General features: G+C 41.2%; 2 protein-coding genes across 4 annotated transcripts; one reads left to right on the forward strand and one right to left on the reverse strand.

Moving 5' to 3' along the window:
* Positions 1 to 199: 199 nt before the first annotated feature.
* On the reverse strand, positions 200 to 4,491 carry LOC112562985 (armadillo repeat-containing protein 6-like). The gene is made up of 5 exons (XM_025236651.1): positions 4,272 to 4,491; positions 2,787 to 3,465; positions 2,071 to 2,216; positions 1,456 to 1,725; positions 200 to 768 (listed from the first exon to the last, which is right to left on the reverse strand). Exons 1-5 carry the CDS (start codon positions 4,386 to 4,388, stop codon positions 556 to 558), a joined length of 1,425 nt encoding a protein of 474 aa, XP_025092436.1. The 5' UTR covers positions 4,389 to 4,491; the 3' UTR covers positions 200 to 555.
* Positions 4,492 to 4,692: 201 nt separating this feature from the next.
* LOC112572644 lies at positions 4,693 to 21,969 on the forward strand. Of its 3 annotated transcripts, XM_025252414.1 has the most exons (6): positions 4,693 to 5,306; positions 6,968 to 7,200; positions 9,321 to 9,795; positions 13,606 to 15,696; positions 20,008 to 20,535; positions 21,483 to 21,969. In XM_025252414.1, exons 3-6 carry the CDS (start codon positions 9,775 to 9,777, stop codon positions 21,753 to 21,755), a joined length of 2,913 nt encoding a protein of 970 aa, XP_025108199.1. In that variant the 5' UTR covers positions 4,693 to 5,306; positions 6,968 to 7,200; positions 9,321 to 9,774; the 3' UTR covers positions 21,756 to 21,969. The 3 variants fall into 3 exon arrangements, with proteins under 3 accessions (XP_025108199.1, XP_025108216.1, XP_025108207.1); XM_025252431.1 differs by lacking the exon at positions 9,321 to 9,795; XM_025252422.1 differs by lacking the exons at positions 4,693 to 5,306; positions 6,968 to 7,200 and having other exon boundaries at positions 8,923 to 9,795.
* Positions 21,970 to 22,383: the final 414 nt, after the last annotated feature.

Raw genomic sequence — 22,383 nt, forward strand, 5'->3', positions numbered from 1 at the left:
TGTTTGCTTCATGTAGGAGATTTCGACCAGCCTCCCCAGGCAGTTATTTTCAAATGCCCGGATTCTTTTATGTAAAAGGAGATTCCAACATAGACACAACACCATACCATGAAAATATAGAAAGATCTGGCATTAATGGTGAAGCAGAGAACGGGTTAATTCGATCAGTTCATCTGAATTTGTTTTGTAACCACCCTTGTTTTAAATTTAAAACTTTTATTCACTTTTAGGAGACCATTTCAATCCACCTGCCTGCAAAATGTACATCTAAATTGCATGCAAGCATAAATGTTTGTATGTAAATGGGCTTTCATGAACACAAGCACATTGTAAAAGTACTTTTCTGAAATCATACAGTAATTTTTGGGGTGGAGATGGGTACATTGTAACTGTCCTTCATTTATTACAAGCATTTCAAACAAGTGTTAGAGAAAAATACTTGAAGCTCAATCTTAGGTTTTTTAAAACAAACTTTAAAAAATAACCGATGCATCTGGCAATCCTGAAGTTCATGCAAATTTTTTTTTTTTTTTTGCTAGAGTGATCCTGATCATGTTATTGCTGAAGAGATCCCTTTTGTCCAGTCCAAAGCTCCTTTAGTTGCACTGCACAGTCCAAGTCCCTGAGGGCTGCCTTGGCCTCATCCTCACAGCTCTTGTGGTTGGCAATTGCCTTATTCAACAGAGATTCAGCACCCAATTCCAAAATGAGTGGATTATACTCTCGCGTTCGGACGACCAGGTTCCTTAGTGCCATGCAGCACTGTTTCTGCAGTTTTAGAAAAAGAATTATATGAAAATTAATCTGTAAGCCAGATTGAAAAAAAAAGACTAAGAACATGCACATCTTTGGGAAAGATGCATATTTACTAATTGATCTTTGACTCCAGCACAAGCACATTTAACTGTTCATAGAAGTAATATACCTTCTTTATAAATCCACTAATTCTTTTTCTGAAAATGAGTTAACTTGCTTGCAACACAAGGATGAGATGAAGTTAGTTACCCTGGAATGCATAAAAAACATCCTATTTAAAAAAAAAAAAAGTTTTTAAACTAAATGAGAGGGAAAAAACAGACCTGTTAAGAAAATTACAAATTAAACAAATCAATCATTCCTATCTCAAGCCATTCGGAAAGTGCAGTTTTTTTGGCGGTCAATCTAACAGGAATGAAGTATGTCCAATGGGATTTTAAAAGTCTTCTACATACAGGGTTATGCAGAGAGAAGGATGGGATTAACAACCTATCAAAGTTGTTTCCTTCATAATCTAATGGGGATTGCTGTGTTAGGAAATGCTTCAGCTTGCATAATCACTGATTTTTGTCCATGCTTCTTCCCTTCATGTCTGTGTAAAAAATATAACAGTAGCAGTACATATATGTTATACTTGTCTCAGATGCATGCACAAATGAGTTAAGCCATAACAGAAAGCCAAAATTTATAACAAAATACCTGTACTCCAGCTTCTTGTGCATGTATCTTCATGACCTGCACCACTGTTTCATGACCTTTGCATTCAATGACTCGTGCACAATGTTCAGGATTCCTCAAAGTTAAAGCCACTAGCACACCACATCCAACCTCAGCAATAGCAGCATTGTTGGCATGCTTTGTCATAGCTGCCACCACCAGCTCCACGGCATTAAGCTTCACTGCTGCCAGTTTGACATCATCACTGCCAGCGAGAGACTTCAGTACCACTAATGCCTGCCGCACTATTGCCTGCCAAAATTTAAAACAAGCAAAAAATGTGTTTTCCTCAAAAGCAAAAGTTGATTAAGACACTACAACAACTGATAAGATTTGATATTTATTGCCTTTTGTGTTGTCACTCAAAAATGTATGCACAAAATAAACAGACTGCATGGGAGGGGAGGGGTCATTAGATGTTATAAACTTTTAACTTTCTTCTTGTAATATAGATTATATAGTTGTTTATCAGTTTAAAAACTGATTCATGTTTCTTGATAGGGATTTTGTGTTTTTCTTACATTCTCCAAATTAAAGAAGAAAGAGGAAACATCTACAGAACAAGACAAATGGAGAAACAACACTTGTCAATATTACCTTGTCTCCTATGTTGTGTTCAAAGGCTTGCAGAATGAGATTCACGCCTCCTAGGTTGAGAACCTCTTTACAGAACTCATCTCTCACTGCTAGACTTCCAAGTGTCAAAAAAAGTTCTCCAAGCACATTCACATTGTGAGCATACACTGCAAGCAAATAATAGAGACTGGATTTATCTTTTTATCTGTTTTAGTATAAACATTTAATTCTTTTCATTTATTTTCTGTGAAGGATACATAAATCTATGCACTTAAGCACCTGATCAGTTTTACTTAAATGAGATAAACTACCTGATCAGTTTTACTAAGATGAGGCAAATTACCTGATCAGTTTTACTAAAATGAAATAGTCATGCTTTCAAATGCAGTCATGAGCTCCCACCACAGATGTTTGTGCAGATGTATCTTTTCAAATTTATTCATCAAGACCTGGATGCAATAATATGCTGTCTATACATTTTTCCTGTAATCTTTAATAAACTAAAAACAATAAATTCTCTCCCTTCTATCATATTGTGGCACAGACCAGACACCATATTCACTAATAAGATGCATAACAAAAAAGAGAGTTTCCCTCTTCGAACGATGATTCTGTGTATTTCTGTGATGAGATGTTACATAAATTATATAATAATGAGAGTTGATTCTACAGTGACAAATGAAGAGCGTAGATATTCTGTAAACCTAAAAGCAAGCAAAATTAAAACAAGTCATTACCTTCACAGATCTTGAGAATGGCCTTCAAAGCACATCCTTCAGTGACAATCATCTTTGCATGTTCATGGGCCTTACCAAATGGGACACGAACGTCATCATCAAATGTAAAAACACGTAAAGTAAAACAGATTTCTTTCACGAGAGATGGCACTGACTGGTGAAGTGTTAAGAGCTCTGTCAACAGGACAATTACATTCTTCCCCACAAATGTCTGACGATTAATCTCATGTTTCACACAGCAAAGACGAATCACTTTAACAACCAGCTCAAGAATCTCGCAGTCGGATTTAAAACTGTCAAGAAGCTTCACAAAATGGGAGCTTCCATCTTCTTCTAAGAGATCTGGCTGACCATTTAACAATGCACAGAATGACTGAAGCACCGCTTTAGTTATGGAAATGTCTGTAGAAAACATGTGCAAAGTTTTCATTAGAGATGAGTAAGCCTGGTGGTTCCCTGCAAGACATCTGTGTGCAAGATCAATATTGCATTCATCGCGTATTTTCTCAAGGCTGCTGCTGATGATTTTGAAATCTGGTTGTCCTCTCTCCAGCTGAAGGTTTAGCTTCTGAAATGCTTCTAACACAGGATGAACTGAAGTGATATCCCCTGATCCACCAATGCCATTGCCTTGGCCATACAGAGTTGGATCTTTCACTATGTTGTCTAGGTTAATACCCTGATTAAATACAGAAATGAAAATACATCCGTAATTAAGTTCGTAATCTTCAATAAACTAAAACAATAAAGTCTTTCCCCTCCCACATCTCTTATGGCAGACACCATATTAGAGTTCATTACTACCAACAGTACAGCAACAGCTATGACAGTAACACAAAGTGACAAGAGAAAAGTAGATGACAATCTGAAGGATATTACCAAAAAAAGATATTTTTTTTTTTACCACATGTCATTGCACGCTCCCACAAATTAAGTGAAACAAAATTGTCTCAAAAAATTATAGTTCCAAAAAAAATACAGGAAAATATATTCTAAATTTGGGATGAAATAAATCTTAGAGCCAGCATGGAAAACATGATTATGGATTATGCATCCACATGTGTTTGTAGGTTGGTAGCGGTGTGGGGAGGGCATGGGTTATGTGTGTAAGATAAAGAGGAAAACAATGAAAGCGACAAGGTAGACTATTTAGGTGACTATTAGGTGACTAAAGTAGACTATTTAGGTGATAACTATGACTGATTATTATACACAGAATTAAAAGTTTCTGGCCTATATCCCATGTGCGCATAACATCACGAACTTTGTATTACACGTCCGTGATAACATACTTCAAAAAACATGGCGATCAGTTAATATACCTTTTCATTTTAATAAGACAATAACGAGTTTTTTAAAGATCCAAATCTATACCCCACTCACTCACACACACACACATCTAACGCCTTCACTCTCTTCGTTCGTGGTTTGTACACTAAGATATCCTCATATCTACATTAGTATATATATAATTTATCCGTCAACCTGAATTTCGAACTGCTGAACAGCATCTTGAACTGCCTCTTCTGGCGTCATATCAAATTCTTCGATGTTTTCTTTTACAACATTATCAAAAGTCTGCTGTGTTATTTGCTTAGCCATTGTCACGGTCTTGTTGTACACTTTATCCGTAAAATAAGCCGGTAAACCGTCGTTAATGTAAGCAGACGAAAAGCTCGTGGTTGTCAAACCTGTTAACAGTAACGGAAGTGATAACGATAAAGAATAAAGTTCAACATCAAGTCTACAGATTTTGAAAATTTTCAACCTAAATTACCAGATAATGCTAACTTAAACGCCTAGATTTTATTTTGTATCCATATTTTATTATGTATACGTTTACATTTTTTATTATAAAAATCGAGAACGAATATTCCTCCGCGATCTTCTGCTGCAGACACAAGAAGTCCGTGCTCGCTGTGCTCCCAACATCAAACTTCTGTAAGTTCACATTAAATCACGGACGTGTATATTATATTTCCTGTTTGCTTGTGAAGATCATCTTACATTCAAGCTATGTTAGTTGTACCGATTCTTTTTAATATTGAACATCAATTTTTCTGCTTATATTCCTTCAAAGCACACATGAAGCGGCGCGCACGCAAACATGGATCACGAACTTAGATCCCCTATCTACGTCCATGCATGGATCGACTTTAGTGAGAGGAAAAGTTTGGTTCGTTGTCGCGCTTGGCAACAACTTTTATTTATTTATTGTTTTATGTTTTATTTAGGTGTCACGATGATTTGAACCTAATTGGGGCTTGTTTGTCGATGACTTAGGCCGTTAGGGGGTATCACCTATACACGTCGATCGTGGTGGGTGTGGTACAAAAATATATTGGCTTTGTATTGTTTTTATTTCAATTATCAGACAGTATATATATACATACTTGTTTCCAAATGTATTTTTTATACTTCTTCTATGTACTAGTAAATGTGACATTGTTGTTATGTGTTCTGTGGGCAGTGGCCTTTGACTGAAAACACACTCACTCTATGTGCAGATCAATATTCCGAGTAAGGGCTCTTTTTTAACGAGCAAGGTCTTCAATGGTATTTAAAGGGGAAAAACATTGACACTAGATAACTCAGTGGAGGCAACGACAAATGTGTGTGCGTGGGGGTTGGGGTAATGATGGAGATGTAAATGGGTGTATACGGTGCATATATCTTCCAGACTGTTGTAAATATATTTTCAAATCCATTTAAAAATTATCGTCCGAATTCCTCATGCATACACCTGAGAATTTCGGCAGATGCGTAATGACATTTTTAAAATTTAGAATCACACACTGCCACTCTTTCATTTATTCAATTAATCCCTTTCTTTGGCAAATACGTATGGCATTCATAACTACCCATTTGTTTACTATATATAGGGGTGTACTAGCTATATGGCCGTGGCTATATGACATAAAGAACCATAACTAATCATCTCACAGCGTATTAGAAGGTCGATAATAACACAACCAGCCCAAGGTCTGCTCTTCGACCTTTCGGTCCCAAAGGACAGATAATACGAGGACCCCAAGATTGATGGCCCGGTATCGTCCTTTTCATCAACGAGTTTGGTGTGCTAGACCGATCCAACATCTGAACTAACCCTGCAGAAATGCAATCAAAAATGCAGGAGCAGTTTAGGATGGGCTCTATAGTTTCAACGGCCTTGTTCCACAGCTGTAGTGATTTTCCTTTGCTTTGATGTTGCCGTCCAGTATGGTCGTCAGTGTTATGATGCGAATTCCGCTCGAAACTGATTGCTGCTACACACTACTGCTGACAACATTGCTGTTTTGTTTCCTGTTGTCTTCGCAGTAGAACGAACATGTAAAGAGCCTGAGTAAATAGTAGAGAAGTCTATTCACGTTGATGGTCAGGCTTTGCAAAATGTACTTGAATACAGTTTGACACGCCATCACCTTTTCTTTAGCCGTATCCACAAGATTTGACCGAGGAGGCGAAGCTACTGCCACTGACCTTTAAACAAAACTATTTTGAAATAATAATACTTTATTCCTAGATATATTGAATGTGGCCTTCAAGCACACAACAAACCTGGTTGTATTCTGAGGGGTGAAACATTTTTCCCCCTTCGTCGTAACTGAAATCGCTCGCCCAAAATCTGCTTGTGTTTGTTTTAATAAGGTTAACATTGGATTGTTAGGGATTACTTTATCTCTTTCGCCTTGTGTTTAGACACTCCGGTCTTTTTTTCCCCTAGTGCTTCCTTCATACCGACACAAGCCTAGGAAGTGTCATAAAATGTTTTCACACCTGTAAAAGACTATCCACCTCTCCCTGCACATACACTACCAAAAACCCTTTTCGCGAGCGGAACTGGTGCGACTGGCAAAAGATGCCCGAGGTCCTGACTTTTGCTAGGGCTATGGGGACGTGAACAGCAAACAGGAATAATTGATTTCTGTTATCCAAGAGCGTTTTTCCCTTCTCAGTACATTGTTGCTTGTCTCTTGCTTATCTGGAAATGTACTCTAGGCATTAAAAAGTGTGTCTCATTGATGGTGGCGTGTACATACAGTGGACGGAAGTGATGTGTAAATGAACTGTAGGCAGTATGCGTTACCTAGTTCTGGTAGTGAAGTACACAACACAACGCAAACCCACGCACTTATAATCCCACCCCTAACTATCTAATATATGTTTTTTTTTTCTAAAAGAAAACCGCTAAGCCACGCACAGCATATGAAAACAAGGGAGCGAACGAGTTTGATGCATTGCCCGCTCGGTCTAGTCAAGCAGAACTGTGACGAGTGTTACCTCTGATGAGCCGCCTGCCCACAGCATTAGCAGGCAAAGCAAAAATCAATGGATAGAGATTCATCACCGTACCAAGTTCTTGAGGTTTTCCAACCTCTCACAAAGCAGAAATGCGGGCCCGTGCGTCGGCCAGGTACGTAAGTTGCTTATTGATCAGCATCCCGTTTCCATGGTAACGAAGAATACTCGTCGAGGTATCTGCTACTTCCATGTATCGCTTTGGAAACAGTGGTTTGGTTCAGAGGCGAAAGGGGAAATGGCTGATTCAGCGCGAATGACTGGTAGTGGGACACCAGAACACGAGCACTGGAGTGTGTAGTAAGCCATGTTTGAAGTACACCCATAAATCTCCGCCTCTTTGTTCGCACAGATTATCATTCCCCTCTGATTTCCTCTCAGCCCAAGCAAGGACATTTCTCTTGTCTCCACCACCCACCCCCTTCCCTAGGTTCCTGTTAGATAAGGTGGTTAGGACGCCACTGGGTAGTGTGCAAGCTGTCTTCACCGTCCACTCGGGAAAGCATAACTAATCGTCGGGAAAATCGGCAGCCTTTTTCACCTCCTTTTCCTAAGCCTCCAATCTGTTTATACCCCTCCCCGGATAATTCGTAGTTCTTCGTCTTTATGAGGAACTGTACTAGACCTACCCTTACAATTTGGCAACATTGCAGATATTCTGACCTCCGGATCCGGATGTCCACATTAAAATTAAATTAGGTTTAGGTCATCACTATCTCTAATAACGCACTCAACTCTCTCCCTCTCTTGCACACACACACGTGTTTGATCTTTCGTAAATTGTTTAATGTTCAATGCCCATGACCTTATTGTCGCTTCTCGTAAATGGCATCGTATCTACAATGCCTAACAGTCACACATAGAGCAAATATTAGTCATTGTCATCGGACAAACCGAAAGCAGCAGCGCTTTCACAGTAGGTTCCGTCACATGACGTTGGAAGAAATAACTGAAGCCTTACAGGGGTAAATAAAGTATTCAGCTGCAAACAGGTGCCCGCATCTTATCAGGATGGGGATACCCTACGCGCACGTTCGTCTTGAACAGGAGATTCTGAAGGACTGGTTTTTAAATAATACAAGAACTAACGAGAGCTTAAAGGATACTGTGATTAGCAGGTGCCCAGCGGAGGATACAGGAAATAGTGGAGTCCTAGCGAAAGATACTCTGATTAGAGGGTGTCTGGATACGATGATTAGTGGGAGTCCAGTGACGAATATTTCGAAGAGCGGAAACTGAGGGCGCTAAGTGAAGGCAATAGTGATCAGCAGGTTTTCAGTGAATGTAATAGTGATCAGAAGATTTCCAGCGAAGACAATAGGGATTAGCAGGTTTTCAATGAAGGAAACAGTGATTAAGGAACCGGCTGCACAATATAGTCTCCTAGTTAAGGCGAACCTTCAAAAAAGAATAGAATGGAAAAAAATACGGACAACTAGAAGAAAGACCCAACAAACTAGCAAGCAAAGGAAGGAAAGAAGAAAGGAAAACAAGCAAGCTGACGTGTGAGGCGGGAACCAAAAGGTCTACACAAATCTATATCTTCTCTCCCAGTCGACTCCCAACACAAAACGGAAAGACCCCCGTGACGAGCAGTACACCGCCAGTGTACAGCATTGACACTAGCGAGACAACGCGGTTGCCATCAATCAGACTGAACCTGTTTGCTGACACACACGTTTGCCTCTCGGAAAAACCGCGTTGGCCGCATCCTGCATCACTAGCATCCCCCTTACCCACCCCGCCAACACCATCCCGACCACGACCGCTACTTTTGGGTTCTTTCAGATTCTAGACGATTTGGCTGATTTACTTTCTTTAAAAGAATTTACAATCATCGTCGACAAGGGTGGGTGGAATCTCTAGCAAGCATCGCGTGGAGGCACGGGACGAGAACTGTCTGAGGGCCGACAGCGAACACGTAGGATTCGCAGTAAGTTAGTGTACACGTAGAGTGAGGCTAGGATTTGGGCGGAAATTGTTGAGAATGAAATATGAACAAGTGAAATTAATGACATTTCGTGATGTGGAATACTTTACTGGAATTTATTTGTTTTAGTTGCGTGCCACTGGATGCTTATTATTTTTACATAAAGCTTGTGTGTGAGAGAGAGAGGTGGAAGTGGGAAAGCCTGTAAAATGAGAATGATTCACAGCTCTTATCAGGCGTTATCCCAACATGACATGGTTGTGCCCCAGACCCCTCAGATAAATATATATCTCCCTGTACCCCAGACGAGAGCAGAACGCTGGCAAGTGTGGCTGTGTCCCGGGTGCAGGACGCTGGAAGCCAGACCAGCGCGCGCTCTCTGCGAGCGGCCGATGCTGCGTTTCGCAGTTGCGTCTCCGAGATAACAGGAGCCGCGTTCTCAGGGCGTGGCAAGCCACACGGGTGACACAGGTGAGGGTGTCAGTCTTTTGTTCCCGGTCAGTCGTCGAGCCGCCTACAAGATGTATGCCATCTTTTGCCCCCTTCTGAGTTCTAGCCTTGTAATCGTCGATTACAAGATGAGAAAGAAACGCAAAGAGCTGTAGCCGTGTGGATGTGCGCAAGAGTTGCTGGCTGCGCGGCGGCTAGTCAGGAATCCTGCCGACCATCACATCTCAGGTGTTTTATTGTTGTTGTCCTGCCGTCTTTGGGAGAGTCGCTGGTGGCCACTGTCCATCTCACGTCTTCACATGTTGCGCTATGGCGGAAGCGCTGCAGCAGGTACCGTACCCCTGTTGAATGCAAACGACTTTGTTTTCTGGTAAAAAAAATTAGCGTTTATGTTGCTGATAAAGGCTGTATTCTGACATTCTCGCTGATTTTGTTGCTCTCTCTTTCTCTCCTCTTTCTGTCTCTCTCGTCAGTTTTCAGGAGTCGCAATAAATCTTGATTTATTTACCTGCCATGAAATAAAATAAGCTAATATAAAATTCGCATGCAGTTAATACGCTGGCTTCTATGTTTTGTGCAATTTTCGTTATGCATTTTCTTTATTAATTAATGTTGTCATTGCTTATATCTTAATATATAAAAACAAAATAACATGGCGAAGACTAGAGAAAATTTGATTATTTTAGTGGTAAAACTCATCCTGATGTAATCGTGAACCAGAGAGTGTTTTCAAAAGATTCTTTTGAAAAATAAAGCAAAATAACAAAGGAAAAGAAATATGCAACAAACTAACGAATACACGTTTAATGTAGTTAATTTTAGTATCTCATTTGTTTCGTTTTTCTAGCATCTGTGAAGACTTTCGCGTTTAACGTTTAAGTTGCTGTCAAATTATAGAGACCTACACCACTTACAGAACTAACTGTAAATTTCAATTCCTCAAAAAGATTTATCCATTGTTAGTCATGTTAGAAACTTGCAACAGCTGTATCAGATTTCTAAGGCGATTAACAATCCAAACTTTATTTCATCGGCGAATAGCTTCGGTTTTTTTCATATAATGATAATAATGACGACGACGACGACGACGACTACGATGTGTTTTATGAGCTGTCTAGCGAAACTTGGGTAGAAGAGTCTTGAGTTTACGGGAATAAACTTAAATATACGGAGATACAGGGTACAGGATGAAGGTCAATTTCATTTTGTTTATAATGAAAAGTCAAATATGAGAGGTGAGCGAGCAGGAGAGACCCGAGATGAGCAGACATTGCCAAAAAGTATTACAGAGTTTACAGCTAATATCTTGGAAAAACAGCATGTAGCAGAAACATTAAATAACAAAGAGGGCCATTTCCGGGAGATAAAATCCAGAATGAAGTTTTACACAAACCTATTGAGCGCTAAAAGTATTGAGTTCAACCTTTCTCCTACCCGTCAAGAGCTTTCATAAGAAATGAATCGTTTGAATAACCCTACCTAAACTTGCTAGAAATGGGGATGGGACTCTGAAGGCCCTCTTAACAAATCCACATTTGCTATGTTCCCAACATACCTCGTGGACTGAGGGTTCTGTGATCTTAGACCTTTGAATAACAACTCTGTGGATGAGGTTACTTCACGTATCGCTTCAGCGGTTTGAGTAGCCGACTAGCAGAGCAATGTCCTGCTGGGCTAGATGTATATCATCTTAAATTGACCAAAGGTGTGGTTGAAGTTTCTATCGGCATATATATATCTTACCTCTTCAAAGTTGCTAAACCAATCAGATTGCATCCAGACGGACGACAAACTTCCACAAGACTAGCGCATCACAGCATTCACAGACATTTGCCCCAAATTATTTTTTCTTCATCTGTTACATAGAACCTCTATTTCGTAAAGCAGTATTTTTTCCAGAACTGCTTCTCATGTTGCAGAAAGTATCCATATTTTCTCGATTTTGTTTTTCATGGTAGGTCCACGGAACTGGTTCATATTTGGTCCCCAGGATGTCTGCATTGAATGTTTGCTTGTTGTAATAATTCAATGTGTATAGTGTTCTGGAATAGTTTAACAAAGTTGTTTTCATTTGCTCGTGTTTGAATTAGGAGGTTTCTGGGCAGAACTAGTTATAGGCAAACCGTATAGACGCCATCGTAGAATTTGATTGTTGCTGTAAATATGTTCAAAAAAGCCTAATTTGTTATTAGAATTGAGCTGCCACAAGTAGCAAAGCGAGAAAACCATCGTTGACATTTTCAGCAACAAGTGTTTATTTTCTTGCTCAGATCGTAGAGCATATAGCTAGAATGATCTGACAAAGGTTGTAGTCAATTAATTAAATTATCTTATCTCTCAACAAGTAAAGTTCCTGTTAATAACACTATCCAGAAAGCATCCAATGAATGACCATGCTTTGACAGGTGTTTAAACAAACTTGGAGCAGTTTTCTGGTTCTGAGTGTAATTTCTCCTTTCAGTATTAAAAGGCTGATTCCAGTAAAGTTTTAGATGCCTTCAGGGAAGATTACAGTAGCGGATGTTGGTGGAGAGTCGATGCAAGGTTTTGGTTTCTGGCACATACGGTGACGCACGCTGCATCGAATTATTTTCATGAATTGTTTGTTCAAAGACTGCAGAAGGCGTACAGCACAGGTGTGTGGGCCTTGGAGAAACTGAAGGTTGCGAATTATCTTTTGATCACACGAGGGAAACTAAGCCTTCTATTTACCAACCAAGAGCACAGGGAGAAAACAATTGCCCTCTTGTCATTTTACATGTTACAGTTGACCAACATCGCACTCCACTACATAAATCGGACCTCACAACAGCACACATCACACACCACTCACTCAGGCAAATAGAATTAGATTTTCTGTAAAACTGATAGTCGATTTCTCTCATATTTATCATGTTTCGAAGAATGAATATTAAAACTTGAATGAAACTGAGAGTTAAACCAAAAAAAGCAAATACAACAAAAGTTTGATTATGAAATTAAGTGGTTATCAACTTAGCAAAATAAAGAGATAGAATATAAACTTACAAAGAAAGTAAAATTAACTTGAATTTATAGCTAGGAGATTTTTTTCCTTCTCTTCTTTTACTTCTTTCTGGTCGCCTTTTCAAAACCAAATTTTCTTGCATTGCTGGCTGCTTTCTCAAACTTATGTGGACGTCCCCTACTCATGAGCATCCAGTCTTGCTGATGTAAGTGGTGTGCATCAAGAAGTTTAATCGCTCCTTGCGTCACGGATTTTATTTTCACCCTCAAATGTCAACGTTCATCGGTGTGCATTTAAAAACATGTCTCCCCGCTGGTACCAAATGTGAGCCATTTCTCTAAATTGGACTTCTTTATACTTATTTCATTGTAGTACGAGGAAAGATATTTTTTTTCACTCACGAAATACGATCTCTTTCTTGATAGTTTAAACCGAGAGTCAGAATGAAATGGTGGGCGTTGGGAAGTGGGGTAGGAGGTTTAGAGGAGATATTAGGACGTCAGAGACTGTCTCTAGGCGTAGGCCCTACGACGACAAATGCCAGTCGACAGGAAGCTACAGGTGAAAATCTCTGCGGTCGATGTCGTCAAGCTTGCTGACGCTGTTCGCCAACACCGTCGGCAGTTTTCTTTTCTCCGCCCCATTTCTATTGATGGACTAGCGGCGGCGTCAAAAAAAGAAATAAAAAAGGGGGGAGGGCAAAAAGGAGAAGGAAAGTCAGCGACGAAAAGCTGAAGAGACAAGCGAGTGTCCACTCGATGTAGGACTTAATTTTTTTACTGAAAATTAATCGACAGTTTGTCAAATTTAAAAGACGGAGTTGCAAAACGTTTACTATTTACAGGAAATATATATTCGAATTTCGATGAAATAAGGTCTTGATTTCTTCAGTCATTAGAAATTTGAAGCATTGAAACTACTGTATTATTGGATTTGCATTGCTTCTTTTCACTGTACTACTATTAGAATAGTTGTACCTGACTAGTCTTCTAAAAAAGAAGGAATAAATAATAACTTTTTTGTTAACTAGATACTATGCCGCAGAGATAGACATCACAAAACAGATTTTTTGTTTTTTTTTTTTTTTTTTTTTTGTCAATGTGGCTACACGTTGTACTAAAATTAAACTTCGTTCCTTCTTTCTTCTTCTCCAGGAGTGGCATGGCGGACCCATCTCGGAACGCCGACTCCGGGGAGTCAAGATCAACCCCATCTACCAAGAGAGCGACCGAAACGTCACCAACAAGGACAAGGACACCCAGTCAGAGAGTGCTCTTCCCATCGGAGAGATCCAGATCGAGATGTACGAGAGCCTCCCTCGCAACAAACAAAAGATCTTCAAGCAAAACTCCGCCCCTTCTCTCTGGACTCCAAGCACCACAGTGGATCGAGATTTTTCGAGATGGCGTGGGTTTTGCGACAAAAACGTTGAGCCACGGTCTAGCGGTGGTGCCCATGATGGCAACAACAGCCCAAGCTCCCTGGACAGAAAATCGCAGAAATCTCAGAAGAAGAAGAACCATCCTGGGAGTGCCAGTAACATTCAGTGGTCATTTCTTGATAATCGATCGTCGCCGAGACATCGCGAACCTATATGGGATGCGTTCAAGAACGTAGAGAAAAAAATCCCCCCCAAGCTCCGCGAGGAGTCGCTGGAGGCGGTTGGGAATGACTTCCCAAGTGACGTCAAGCCTGTATCGGCCGACAGTGACATTAGCTTAGCCGACTGTGATGCGAGGTCAGCCACCATAGGGGAAACCCTCGACACTGCCAACGACGCTGACACCATCAGTGTTCTGTCAGAATACGGTGAGACTGAGCCGTCGGGAGACAACCCTTTGCCTTATAACCGTGACTCGTTCCGCCGAACACGCATCACCGCCTCGTCCTCCCTCGACCACGTCCTCCACTTCGTGATGGAAGACCCCAGTGGAACACGTCCTGCTCAGGGCCTGCATCCGGGGCTCACGTGCTGCTTCAGACACTTCTGTGCCTACTTCCTGCCTCATCAGTCCTTGCGTGGACAGACTGAGAAGATTGACTATGCTAGCGCAAAGCTTTTAAAAAAATTGTTTGCCCTGGAAAAAGTTGGGGTGCTTACCCTGAAAAATGGAACGAAGACTTCTCTAGATCATTCAGGCAGTGACTCACTGTTCAGTCGCTTGCACTTCAGTAGCGAGGACCTTCGCCTGCTATTTCCTTCTAGTTGGGACTTGAGGAAGTGTGTTTGCACAACCACATCAGATGCGTGTCATGCGCATGACAGTGATTTGCAGTGTCATTTTCACCACGACGTGTGCAGTGAGAGCTTCAGCAACAAAAAGATTGATATTGAACAAGGAAGGAACGGATTCCCTCGCGAGAAAGGTTTGTCCAAGAGCCGCCTGCAGTCCAGCACGCACTTACCCACTGAACTTAGCCACTTGCCCAACTCAGCATTGGTCACAGACGGGAAAAAGCAGAAGGACTTGAATGGTAATGACAGTACGCCAGAAGGAAAGAAGGAGAACAGACCAGAAGCGAGGAGGTTCGGCTGTGACTACAGTGACCACCTACATGTACCTATCCCAGCATCATTTTTAGATGTTTCTTGCCATAAAGATACCACAGAGTGCCTTCACCATAGTTACGTCAACGAGACAGAAGAATACGTGAAACTAGCTGACAAGAATCAAAGAGAAACTGGAACCAAGCATACCTCGACTTGCAATATTCATCTACAAGAGACTTCTGGAGCTCATAGAACCAAAGTTGCTTATTTTCAGGATTCTATCTCCGAAAGTGATGATGACTCAATATTACAAACCACCACTGACATGAGCAAACGAGTGGCGGCCAGGACAGATGTCGAGGATTTTCTGGACAACAACAATTACTTGGAAGGAGTGGACATGTGCACGTCACCAGGGTGTGAGAGGTGTCGCGAGATGGAGACGGTGCAAGCTTTCCCAGGTACGTGTGGCAGCCGTAACGGAGAGCCCAAGCGAGACCAGCGGAAGATGCCACTGACCGTAACCCTCACTGAGGTGTGCCAAGAAACGTGCATTTTTCACAATCAGGCTTTATTCCAAAGTCTGGTGGACAGCAGCAAGCGAACGGACGAGCTCAGTAGCCTTGATGGCTCTGGGGACATGATGACGGCATCACTTTTGGCTGGTAAGCAGCAGCTCAGAGACTCGCCTTTTAGCCCCGGAGAGTTCAGCTCTAATACAGCACCGACACACAACGCGTCAGTTGTTCTACGGGTTGGTATAGATTGTTAAAATTCGTGTGTGTGTGTCCCTCAGCTATGCTGGCCTAGTTTGTTTCTCTGACAATCCTTTTCTCTGACAATCTAAACTCTAAACGATTGTAAAACAATGTGTTGTTGTCTTATCTGAGGCTTAGAACAACAACAATAACTAATAGTTTAGTCTTCCCGTAAAACCTATAGTATCTTACCTAGTAAAAAGGTAAAGGTTGGTTTTTTGTTTGTTTGGTTTGTTGTTGTTGGTTTTTTGTTGGTTTTTTGGTTGTTTTGTTGTTGTTGTTGTTGTTGTTGTTTTGTTTTGTTTTTGTTTATTTGTTTTTTCAACGGTGTGTAGGAGTGAGGTGTTAGAGACCACACTTTTCTCGGGTGCAGCTTTATGTGAGGGCGGTGCCCATCTCCTCTCCCTCGCTTCCCCAACCTTCAATGGAGTAAGAATGGTCGAATGAAGGAATTTTGCTGCGCAACACGGGCTTCGAACCGGCACGCCTGTCGGTTCGGATGCCAATGATCCTACTATTCGGCCATCCGTTTATCCACCTAGGTTGATGCGGAGGCATGCGCATTAAATAAAATCACGTGTGCACACCTTTAAACTTATTCATTTTGTATCTCAGATTCTAGTGCCCACTAATCCCATCGTCAGGGAATCAGAAATACAACCTGGCTGTTGACTGTCTGTACACTCTCCGCATTAAGATGTTATTTTACTTCCATATTTTTGCTTGGCGAGACACACCTGGTATTCTGGAATCTTCCTAACAATATCTGTCTTCCAGACTCGGTTATTTGTCAAGAATTGAGAGAACATGACATAAATAGAAAGCAATGACAATAAAGCCTTTTTGTATGTGATAATGAAGTAATTCGTGAAAATAGAACTGCTCGTTGGAATGAAGGATCGCCGACATCTTTAAAGGCCCACGTGACCTCCACGAATCTTATTTTCCGACGTCACACGCGACCTTGTCGTCTGCTGGCTGCCCGAGCTCCTTCCGGTCGCTAGGGTTTGATGCGCGCGCCACTTGGGTGCATCAGGCTTTCATCAGATGACCAGCAGCGGTTTCCTAGGCAACTGATAAAGCAGTGCAGATGTCCATGACGATTCGTCATCGTACCCGAGTTAAGAACGGAATTCGAAACCGGCCATCTGTCCGCCGAGATAAAGAGGCGATAGAGAGCGATGGCTTCAAAGCCAGTCCCGTTGTTTGGTTGTTTGGATAAAATCGATCTTTTGTGCTGCAGGTTACGCAGCTATTGTCTCTATTGACAACTCCAACGATTCTTCCAAATGAGCAGTTTTGCAGTCTCTTGGTTCCCCCCCCCCTCTTCTTCTTCTTCTCTCTCTTGGCGGTAGTAAAAACAATAATATAAAAATAGAGCACTGTATTTCAAGAAAATTCCAGAAAACATCGATTTGTCTTGTTCCAGATTGCGTCAGCAGCATTCAGGCGTGCAGTCCTGTCAAAGCACAATGATTTCTTCTTTTTTTCTTCTTTTTTCTTATGGTGTATGGATTTTGTATGATGAAAATCATAAGTGCATGTGTCACGGTTAATCGATCCTATGTATCTTAACCTGGTTCAGAATGATTATTGCTCATCGTCGATTGCAGTTTTGTTCTTATCCAGGAAGAAACCCTTGGAAGTGCAAAAAGGTCATAAACTATGCATGCTAACATTGTTAAAAGTAGCGTAAATAATATGTCGACTAACTTGCAAAAGCATAATACCAAACAATAGAACGCACCTGTAGACTAATTTCAGAAGAATGCGAAATAAAGAAAGCAATAATAGAGTACAGTAGTAGACAGACTACAGCGCCAAGCTCGAGATGAGCCTCGGGGCTCATGTCACACTAGTCACGCTTCCTGCTGCCCTGTCCTTTCTCCTGGTAGCCTGGTGATTAGAGCAGCTGTCTCCAAACCCGAAAAGCGTTAATGAGCTGGTTCGATACCCGGTTGACGCAGCACTCTTCCTCTCATTAGACTTAGCTGTGGAGTGAGTACGTGACCCCATTAGGGAGGGCAAGGCAACGGTGGAAAGGAGAGGCACAGTCATCGCAAAACTTGGTAATATTGGTTTTGTTTACAAGTCACAGCTCCTGTTGCAGTAAAATGAAGTAAATCTGAAGTAAAGTGATTGTACTGTTGTTGTTGTTGTTGTTGTTGTTGTTGTTGTTGTTGTTGTTGCTGCTGCTGCTGCTGCTGCTGTAACAGTAGTTGCAGCATCTAGCAGTGATGATTGCCGTAGTTGTAGCTGTCAGGTAGCAGTGGTGGTGGCTGACTTGTGTTTCACGAACTTGTTATCACTTAAAGCCTTGATGTGATGCAATGGACTACACACAATTCTACAGCGAAAACGCACACAACCTCCAGGTCAACAGTACTGCCATCCCACGAGACTTTGGATGACAACTGTCAATAATTTGCTGACCTACCCGCTGCAGCCACACAAACTTATGAAGTGGCCAGCAGACGATTGGACAATAGTGCAGGTGCACGGACTCAGGGAAGTTGATGCTGATGAAACCTGCGCTCCAGGAGCATATTTTACATCATGGCAAACATCGTTATTAAGCGATGAACGCCAGACTGATGAAATGAGGCGTGTTTATGGTTCTATGTTTTCGACTTTTATGAGAGTTTTCCGCCCCGGTCTTACACATGATTGTCCGAATGGACAACATTTCCTGAGTTTGAATGCATCAGGGAGGTATCTCCGCCGATACACTACGGGTATGTGATCCATAACTTGAAATTTGGAGATGGCTGGGGACAAGTCTCAAAGCCTCACAAAGTGTGGGGACAGAGGGGTGAGGACAGCAGGCGGCAAGATAACGACAGAGATAACTGTGGTAACCATAACATCTCCTGTGGATGTCAACCACATTAATTATTTCCAAAGCGACGACTGTTAGATTGCTTTCCCTGTGGTGCATGCGTTTTCGAATTCATGATAAATAAACTGCAAGCGCGCTTTAGAAAGGTTAATATTTGTGTACAAAGTTTTCATTTATTCTGTAATATATTATATCAGGGATTTTTTACAATTTGCATAAGAAGTTCTTCAAAGAATTTTGTTTACTTTTTTAAACGACCTAGATTTTATTGTTACTGTATGTATAACAACTCTTAATGGGAAAATATTACAATCAACAAAAAGTATATTTGAATGTAAAATATTTTCCCTTTAATTTTGTAATACATAAGCATTACTAAACTTATTTGCCAAAGCAGACTTGGAAAAGAACAGTAGAGAGCGAGGCAAAAGACATCGGAACCACTTGTACCCAACTGAAGGGAGTTCTGCCCCAAACCGGGTCCGCTGGCGAGGTGTTGCGGCCCTATGCTCCTCAAAGGAGCAACAAGGAATAAACTAAACTAAACTTATTTGAGCAAAGAAATTTCCTAAATATAAGATTTTTTTTTTTTTTGCTTGTACAAATTTTCCCATTAAGAGCTGTTATACATACTGCAATAATAATGCCTAGATCGTTAAAAAATGTACAAAACTATTTTCTTAGTTCGTGTTCATTTATGTTAGTTAAACAAAGGGATGAAGAATTTCTTTAATAATGAATAAATAAATATCAGCACGCAAGTTTAGTACAGTACAAGGCCTGTCTGACAATGAAATTGCTTTATTTTGTCTTATGTGTTCACTACAATCTTGTTCTTTCTAAAACACTTGATCAATATTGCAATAATAGGCGTTTCCGTTTGATTTAAGAGGAAGAATAATCAGAAATATTATGAATGTTCTTAAAATTCAAAATTATAAATAAAAAACGTTTATAGACAACGCAAGTCGTTGAAAGCACAGCTAGCTCTTTACTATAATACAAGATCGAAAAGGACTACTTAAAACTTTTATCAATATACACATGTCTCCGAACCTGTTTGTGCTTTATGTAACTGTGATACTTGAAATTAATGATGCTATTTTTACTATCAACGTGCAACATTTAAGCGGCTTAGATAAACGACTCATTAAGAATCTTGTACGGTAAAGAAAAGTTCAAGCAACCACCTGGTTGTCTAAGAGATGGTTTGTGTGTTCGCTTGTTTGTGCTAATACTGGTCCTAGTATATCGGTTATGATTGCAATCTTAGTGGAATAAAGAATGTCTTCATTTTCATTGCCATAACTTGAAGTTCTGTGTTACAACAATATTGAGAATGTGCAGTTTCTTTAATACAACGATGCGAACGTTGAGAGCACGTGGGTAGATTTTTTTGAAGAATTTATTACCTTGTGTTACCCATAAGATCATGGATTTTCAAATGATTAAGTGTTTTCTCTTGCAGGCAGATGATCTAAACGCACCTGCCTACCTTCAGCGATACCTGGAGGAAGCTCAGAGCCAATACCTGGCAAACAAGGGCACCAGCGACGTCGCCCACATCAGTGGCTCTGGAAACTTCCCATCGGGCGACGCCAGCCTACACGTTGATGACGACCTTCTGGATGAGAATTTTATCAGAGAACAGATCGCCGCCGTTGACGCCGCATGTGAGGACGCCATGCGACGCCAGGCAAGTTGCAACAGCGGCGGCAGCAGCAGCAAGAAGATGAAGAAGAGCAAGAAAGACAAAAACCGGTCCAAGGAGAAGAAATCCTCAAAGGCAGACAGCGGTTCCGCCACAGGGTCCAAGAAAAACAAGTCTATCCGCGCCAGCATCGAGGACATCGACGCCGAGGAAGACGAGGGTGGCGCGTGGCCCGGAAGCTGTGACTCCAGGGTTAACCCCGGCGGTCTGAGCATCGTGCAGGTGGGCGGCATCACGACCGACGACCCGGCCTTCGAGATGATCGTCTCCGATGATTCTTACGAGGTGATTTGATAATATAATAAGATAGCATAATGCAGGGAGACGAGTTGTCTACGGGAAAGTGAAATCACCTGGGCGTTTTGTTGTTTTTCTCTTGGATGGGATGGCGAAGGTAGGGATGGAGGGGGGAGTGTTTCTGTCATTTTTCTCGGGTAATCATTTCTCAGCAAGCTTTATTACTTTCTTGATTACCTTATTCCTTCCTTTTCTTTTCCTTCTTTCAATACTGTTTTCTTCTCGCTCACTTAATTCCTTTCTTGGAAGTAAAGCAATTTTTTTAAATATTACATGCAGCCTGTAATCCCTTACCAAATTAATTATTTACTCGCTTGCCTGCTTCCTTGCTCAGTTATTTAATACCTATTTATTTGAGCGCATTCATACTTGTTTTGTTGCTTACGTTACGTCATGGATGTGTATAGGTGGATTGCTGTCTGTCTGCCAAGACCAACGCTTAGCCTCTTGCGAAGTGGTCCGCTGTTAGTCTCGGCGAGCCTAAACAAAGAATGTGAATAAACCGGCAGCTATTTCATCTAATGCCTCATTTTAGCACTTAATTGGAAAAAATCGTCTGCCAGCAGTCCAGGGATATTAGTTCGTGGTTATGTACATAATATTTTCTGTCGCGAATATTGACTTGATCTCTTCTTTGCTTTATGATTATCGTCTAATTACTTTTGGTGTCTTGTTGACTCATGTAAGCCATTCATTTACTCTCGTTGACTGTCCTAAACTACTCATTCGCTTTTGTTGACTGTCCTAAACTTGTTCTCCTTGTTGTTAATGATTGTCGTAAGCCGCGTACATACTCTTGTTGAGTGTTGTAAACTTGTTCTACTTCTTGTTGACTGTCGTAAATCGATCTCTCACACAGTGCGAAATCACCTCCAGGTTGAAGCACTTTCCCTTACAAAATAAAGATCTACAAGGGTCACTCACGCTTGTTGCAGGAAATCCCATACGCCACACGCAGACGCCAGCGCCTGCGGGAATCCGGCCTAGACGGCTGGAAGGACGAGACTCCCTCGTCACTGAGAAACCGCATCATAAAAGCTGCCCTCTGCACCTTCCTCATTCTCTTTGTCATCGGCCTCATCATCGGTCTTGCCATTCACTTTACTGGCTCCAGCGCCAAGACTATCGACTCGGAGAGTTCGGCGCTTGCCAATGTCAATGGCTACCCTGCTGGAGGGTTTCCTCTGCAAAGGGCAATACGCCGATGATAGCACAAAACCTCCTCTCCCTCCTCTCCACCCACCTCGCCCCGAAAAACCTACAAGCATAAGCAAGGATAATTACCGCCATGGGTCCAAAACACTAAACGTACACGCTCTTAAACCCGCTGTGTTTATATTTTGCAACACTAGCACAATCTGCATAAAGTAAATGCATATTAACAACTGAAATACCTACTGTTGGTACAAAATAAAGAAGCACAAAAAAACTAATGTGCTTATGAAAAGTTAGAAATTGACAATTTTGCATAATCTTCCTATTTTCTGGAGACTTTTATCACACGGTTTTTATGTCATAGATACAGAAAGGAGTCCAAACCTTTACCACTCTGTGTAGCACTGTAAAACCTACAATACAATGTACAGTTCAAAGGAACATCCAGGTTGCGACAACTCAAATTTGCATATATGAATACATCTGTGTGGAACATTCAGTGAACCAGACGTAGCTCTACGACTACATGAAAGTATACAGACTACCTGAAAACATTTATACAGACTACGTGCGCGCAGTTAGTACAGATTGTACAATTGTCTTGTTCCAGAATCAGTCTGTTAAATGAGGTAGAATACTGCATTTAACAATGATTACAATCTCATTTAAATAGAACGTAAG

Source organism: Pomacea canaliculata, linkage group LG1 (genome assembly GCF_003073045.1).
Source record: "Pomacea canaliculata isolate SZHN2017 linkage group LG1, ASM307304v1, whole genome shotgun sequence".
Lineage (NCBI taxonomy): Eukaryota > Metazoa > Mollusca > Gastropoda > Architaenioglossa > Ampullariidae > Pomacea > Pomacea canaliculata.

Bases quoted from the DNA above. Each gene is read 5' to 3' on its own strand.
- LOC112562985 (XM_025236651.1), bottom strand. From the start codon at position 4,388: ATGGCTAAGCAAATAACACAGCAGACTTTTGATAATGTTGTAAAAGAA. The intron at 3,466-4,271 runs GTTGACGGATAA...GTATTTAATCAG, and splicing joins TTCAGCAGTTCGAAATTCAG to GGTATTAACCTAGACAACAT. The intron at 769-1,455 runs GTATTTTGTTAT...CTAAAACTGCAG, and splicing joins CACAAGAAGCTGGAGTACAG to AAACAGTGCTGCATGGCACT.
- LOC112572644 (XM_025252414.1), top strand. From the start codon at position 9,775: ATGGCGGAAGCGCTGCAGCAG. The intron at 9,796-13,605 runs GTACCGTACCCC...CTTCTTCTCCAG, and splicing joins TGGCGGAAGCGCTGCAGCAG to GAGTGGCATGGCGGACCCAT. The intron at 20,536-21,482 runs GTGATTTGATAA...CGCTTGTTGCAG, and splicing joins TCTCCGATGATTCTTACGAG to GAAATCCCATACGCCACACG.